The sequence below is a fragment of the Physella acuta genome, unplaced genomic scaffold, assembly GCF_028476545.2.
Source record: "Physella acuta isolate Inbredline_101_S28 unplaced genomic scaffold, ASM2847654v3 ptg002027l, whole genome shotgun sequence".
Taxonomy (NCBI): Eukaryota; Metazoa; Mollusca; class Gastropoda; family Physidae; genus Physella; species Physella acuta.
Window position 1 is genome coordinate 30510 of NW_026733531.1, and position 6661 is coordinate 37170.

A 6661-nucleotide genomic window follows, 5' to 3' on the forward strand; every position below is an offset into this window, starting at 1 on the left:
ACACATGCTCAACAATACAATCTGCCTTACTTTAACGAGTTCATTAAAAGAACACATTTGTCAAAGAAATACAAGTAGAAAACGTCTCTACATTTTAAAATAGTTGATAATCATACACATAAACCGTAAAATTGTAGGGAAACTGTATAACAGAGACCAATTTCCTTAAGGAACCAAAAAGAGTGCAGAAAATTAAGATGATAATGCTATATGTCAGTGGCGTAGGCAGGGGGGGTGTTAGGGAGGGGTCATAACCCCCCATAGACCCCTCGGTATATAGAAAAAGTATGAGGGGGGGTGCAAATCGAAATTTTGAGGGGGTGGGGGGGTGGGGGTGCAAATCGAAAGTTTGAGGGGGGGGTGGTGCAAATCGAAAGTTTGAGGGGGTGGGGGGTGCAAATCGAAAGTTTGTCCCCGGGTAAAGATTGGAACCCCGCCCCTTGAGACGATCCTGGCTACGCCAATGCTATATGTAATGAAGAAACTAATAATGCATTTTTTTTTCTTCGACAGGTCTTTTGTTCCACAATCACAAAAGCATTCCCGAGTAAGTAAATTATCGTCTATTATGAGCTCACAATCTTAACGAGCTAAACTAGATTAAGGGTAGGAGGGCCATTGCATATTACTAAGTCGTTAACAGAATCTATAAACAATACATTTTCTTCTCATATGGGTTATTCTTTGTCACATTTAGCTTAAATTTTCCAACGCAAATTATTTGTACTGAAAATTTTCACAAATTTATTTTTAAATAAACAGAGATGAATATTACACACACGTTCAAATTTAAACACAAGACCACATCCCCCCACCACACAAATAACACACACACACACACACACACACACATCGTAAACGTCAAAGTAGTGTTTCAAATAAATGCGTCTGCACGAAGTAGTAGTAAAGACGTTTTGAATTATGTTTCATCTGAAAGGTGTTGATGCAAAAGTTATTTTCGTTTCTTTTAAAGATCAATGTTATTAGGTCACACATAACGTAACATATTGTTTCCATCACGTTCTTCGTTTCTCTGTCTCAGACTCATCTTATCACCCCCCCCCCCCCCTTACACACACACCGAACATACGTCACTTGTCTTTATGAGTCACATTTTACACTCATTCCCACACCTGAATTATACTCTGCCAGGATTCATCATCTCAGTTGTGCTTTACTCTTATAACACAACTCACCACTTGATATATAATCTCGGTGGCTTGACTCAATAGTACTCTAACCGTATGAAACAAGGCTCATCATCTAATACACCCTCTCGATGTCTAAAATGGCGTCACACCTCAGGCTACAACCCCCCCCCCCCCTAAATTGCAGTTGAATTTTTCTTAAAATACCTTATATTTCCAAAATCTTGTCTGAACTCTGTCAACATTGAGTATTTTAATCGATTCCTATTACAATTTATTAAAATTTTTTTCTAAAACTCGAAGTAAAGGCTTAAACATTGCTTTTTTTATAATGCAAAAGTGTGACATCACACCATCTGAACCCCCCCCCCCTTCCGCTCATCACTTAACGTTTCTAAACTACGACCCCCCTCCCTCCTACGAGTGTGACGTCATTTATGGTTTTAAAATGCATAACACACAAACTTATGTTATCAGTTTTGTGCCCTAACTTGTATAGGTAATCCTACACAGCATGATACACCTATCCAAAACCTACTATAAGTGTTCCAAACTTTTTTTCACAGATCCAGGTGGGTTCGAGGAGTCACCCACCGGCTGCTACACCCACGCCTCCGACATCGTCTTCGTCATCGACTCCTCCTTCAGCATCCGCGCCCACGACTTCCAGCAGCAGTTGACCTTCCTGAAGGGCGTGGTCGACCGCTTCCACGTCGGCCCCAACCACATTCAGGTGGGGGTCATCTCCTTCGGCTCGTCCGTCAGCGTCAACATCAAGCTGAACGATTTCACCGACTCCCGCAGTCTGAAGATCGAGATCGGGATGATCCCGCATCTTGAGGATGGGACCAACACCCACGAAGCCATCAAGTTCACACACACTCATATGTTTCAACCCAGCTACGGGGGCCGCCCCTGGGCTAAGCACATTATGGTTTTAATCACAGACGGGCTGTCACAAAACACCAGTCGTACCTTAGCCGAGGCGTCGATGGCGAAGATGAAGAATATCGAGATTTTTTCCGTGGGGGTCGGAAACGGTTTGGATGATTTTGAGATCAAGAGCGTTGCCAGTGAGCCTAAGGCGGATCACTTGTTTACTGTGGAGAACTTCCATGCTCTGAAGGGGATCGAGAAGGCTTTAAGCAGTGCTGCTTGTGACGGTGAGTTATGGTAACCTTTACTATATTTGGTGTCATGTCTCTTTATCACAACGCAACGTTGCTTGAATTTTTAAAGAATGGAAACGAAACATTTAAAATCCTTTACCAAAAATACTAACCCAAGTCACACCCAGAACATGGGTTTGTGATGGCTTTCATTAACCCATCATCAACTTTAGACGTTTATAAGTATAAAAGTAAAGTTATCTTTCGAACCTGGCGGTCATTTGGGCACGTACAGATTACCTGTTTCCGTGACCTCGTCATATGAAGGGATAGTGGGGTCAGCATTATGCCCAGCCGCCTTTACTTACCCTGACGTGAGTGAGGTACCCATCAGAGTTGGGTGGACTCAGGGACGTTCTACTGACTTGAATCCAGATTCGAACTCGAGACTTTTGGGTCAGCATCCGTATGCTCTACCATTCGACCGAAAAGTCTCATGTATATTGTATGGCACATACCTATATCTTAATTGAACATTTCTTTTTTAATCTCCAGAACACAAAACAACAGATTTGTTTCCAGAAAATAATAAGGAGGACGTCTCTTACGGTTAGTTATATTTTTTTTTAAATCATGCATGCACTGTTGTAAATAAATAAATAAATGTATTACACTTTCGTCCATCTTGTTTCAGCAACTGTTACATATTTTTTTTAAACCATACATCAACTATTGTAAAAAAATAAATAAAAAAATAGTGATTTCATTTCCTTCATCTTATTTTTACAACTGTTACATTAGTCACGTTTAACATCTTGTGATGACTGAAATGTCGCTTACATCTTATGATGATTGTAATGTCGCTTACATCTTACAGCTTGCCGTCAAAACGTGGCCGAGGTTGTATTCTTGATGGACAGTTCCAGCAGTATCTGGAAGCCACACTTTGATGCCCAGATCAGGTTCATACAAGAGGTAGGTCACCCCAGACATTCTTGTTGGGTTTAGTTGAGCTTCATGACATGCGAGCTCTGTGCTGCCTTGTTCCACGTCAGATTGTGACCTGTTTTCGATTTATTTTTAATTAACCAACGTTTACAAAAGATCGTGCCTAGCTTTCCGCTTCTATATGTTTAGGTATAATAATATGTATATAGTATCATATAGTGTGCATTTGCATCTCTATCTAGTTTTCTTCGTCTTTTAATTTACTGCCCATTTACATTTATAATTTACTGTCCATTTTCATCTTTAGTTCACTGTCCATTTACATATTTAATTTACAGTATATTTACAGCTTTAATTTACAGTCCATTGACAACACTATCCACCTTTCCACTTTTAATTTTCTCTCCTTTACCACAAAGCATATACATTTTTTTCACGAGTTTTAATTTACCTCTCCATTTACCCCATGTCGTGTCCAGCTCTCCCCTTGTTTAAATTACTGTCTATTTACATCTAGGTCTAGTTTTTACGTCTTTTAATTTACCGTGCATTTTCCCCACGTTTAAATTTTATTTTACCCTTTCCTTTTCCCACAGGTTGTGTCCAGTTTTCAAGTCAGCCCTGACGCCACCCGTATCGGCGTCGTGGCTTACAGTGACTCCCCCATGACGCTCGTCTCCCTGACGGACGAACAGACCAACGAGAACATCCACCAGGTCCTAGCCAACGCCCCCTACCTGACCGGGGGCACGAACACAGCCGGCGCCCTGGAGCACGTCAGAAGGAAACTATTCTCCAGCGCGAACGTACGAGAGAACGTCGCTCGCGTCGTTGTCATCCTCTCTGACGGGGACTCCAACGACGTGGCCGCCACCAAGAGAGAGGCGGCCAAGGCTCACGAGGAAGGCGTTCAGATTTTCGCCATCGGGATCGGTACGAAACCGGAAGCGGAAGAGCTGATGGCGCTGGCCAGTGACCCGGATGATAAGTTCGTGTTTCACGTGGACAACTTCACGGCGCTGTCGGAGATAAGAGAGCTGCTGGCCATCAAAGCCTGCGACGGTGAGGATTTGTTTGTAGCAGGATTTGTTAGGGATAAGGGGTCTTCACACTCGTATGTGGGAGGGGAGGGGGGTTAGGACTAGAGACGAGAGAGGTTTAGAGAGTTTTAAGACACTGTTGCCTTTTAAAAGGTTATGGTCGAAACTGAATTTTAGCTTTTTTTCGCGTCTTAAAAAATACTTTATTAAGTAAGTAAATATTTTTGAAATAAACTGCCATTTATTTTTTTAAAAAATGAGGAGGGTGGGGGGGTAGTAGGCGGAGGTGTAGCCTCTTTTAAGGTGGGGGGGGGGTGTCTGGGTTTTGTGAAGATGAATGGGAGTAAAATTGTTTTAAAAAGCGTGACGTCATTTATGGATCACTATCACATCTTAGTGATGAACGGAAGGGAGGTGGGTGGTGGGGGGGGGGGGGGGTGGATTGTTTTTCACTAAAACAATTAATGCTTTGTATAACATGCATGAACTTAAAATATTACAACTCTAAATCAACGTTTATTTTTCATGTTTTACAGTAGCTGCCTCACTGTATCAACAGGAAACTCCATGTAAGTTACCCTTGACACACAGCTAGTTTTCTTGTTAGTTTAAAGGAAATAGTTCTAAATACCGTAAGCATCATGATAGTTACAATTAAATATTTGTAAAACTGTAAATCACAAGAACATAAACTAATATGATGATTTTTACAACACACAGCAGTATCTCAGTTGAAAAAAAAATATATTTTAAGCTTAACACATTTTTAAAAATTTGATCTGTATTGATACATATTTCAAACATAAAGCTGTATCTGTGTTTTTTTTAAAAAAAAAAAAGATTATTAAAAAAAAATTAAAATGTAGGCCTACAGTTTTTAAATAGGTAGTTTATATTTTGACACAGAAACTATGTTTAAATCTTCTTCTTCTTCTTCGTTCTTAATTATTAGTGTTGAAGGGGATCGAGATTTATCTGCCAGTGGGTTTGAACTCGAGACTTTGTTCGAATTTATCAACCATGAGCTTTTTGCCGACTCGACCCACGCCTCCAACACAATTAAGCGTTACGTGTCAACTGGTTATGCGCCTTTGAGGCCATTGACTCCGATTTCAGCCTGCTTTTCTTTTTGGATTTGCTTCCATAGCCTTTGTCCAACCAAGAACAAACTACAAGGCAGCAGTTGTTTAATTTTGGAGATTGTCTCTCCTAGAAGAGTAGCTGTCCCCAGCTAACGAGCCTCATCAGCCCGAGGGTTCGAACTCGAGACTTTTCGGTTTAGCAACCACGAGCTTTACCGACTCGACCACGCCGAACCCTTATGTTTAAATTATTAATACTATTTTAGATGTACTAATTAGATAATTGACTTTTTAATTGTTTTTTTGCCTACTCCGGGTTTAAAAAATAGATTTAACAAAAAATATAAACTGTTTTCAGATCCAAGTTGCCCAGAGCAACCAACCGACGCCATCTTCATCTACGACCGCGCCGCCATCAGCGTCGCCCATCATCCTTTCGTCATCAGCGTCATCTCCGCCGTCACCAAAACGCCGGGACTCAGCGACAAGGAAACTGTGGTTCGGGGTCATACGGGACGCCCCCAAACCGGGGGTCAGAGCTGCTCTCCGACATCGAGCTGACCAACCAGTGGACGAAGACGAATTTCAAAAGCGAGCTGGACCTGGATTCCAAGAAAGCCGGCATCGACGTTCTGCTATGGAAGGTGGGGCAGAATTACTTCAACCCTGTCGTCTCCTTCGACTCCGCGTCACACCGACGGGTGGTGGTGGTGTTCTTGGACTCGGTTCTAGAGAACCGGATACGGACTTTAATCCGGGCGGGTCAGCTCAAGAGGTCAAAAGTAAAGATCGTCGTCGTCACGCTGGGGACTCACACGAAAAAATCGCAGGTGGACATCCTGGCGTCGCTGCCTTCTGAACATTACGTCATCAACGTGCCGCAGGTGAAGGAGCATCACCACAAGGAGGTGGCCCAGAGAACTCTTGTCTTTCCCTCTGCGAGTCTTAGAGCCGCCCTCGGTGCAGATTCAAACTCCAGTATTCTATTTATTCCAGCCTGTTACTGCTGTTACGTGATAATATGACTTGATAGGTGTTTTATGACCGTTAACTTTTTTTTTTGCAACATGACTCAAACATAGGTCCGCAGATCAACCCCCCCCCCCCACCCCACCCCCACCCCCCCCCCCCCCTTCCCACAATTGCTTTACCTGAATCAAATAAAAAAAACCCTTTGTTCAAGTATAGGAAAATACATCTAGGGCAAATAGGGTATTACAATGGCGAGGTCCAAATTAGCTGATATTTACATTTGTGTAGTAACGCTCAAGCCATAAAATAAATGTAGCCCGTTAGATTAGCTCTCATACGTCATAACGAAAAACTACTCCCCC

At 42.3% G+C, this 6661-nt stretch overlaps 1 protein-coding gene across 1 annotated transcript; it reads left to right on the forward strand.

Moving 5' to 3' along the window:
- The first annotated feature begins 203 nt into the window (after nucleotides 1–203).
- On the forward strand, nucleotides 204–6352 carry LOC131931771 (cartilage matrix protein-like). Its single transcript, XM_059288601.1, is given in 7 exon segments — nucleotides 204–212; nucleotides 514–547; nucleotides 1715–2347; nucleotides 3135–3232; nucleotides 3802–4267; nucleotides 5686–5832; nucleotides 5865–6352. Coding segments are annotated over 7 exon segments (1875 nt in total).
- The last annotated feature ends 309 nt before the right edge of the window (nucleotides 6353–6661 follow it).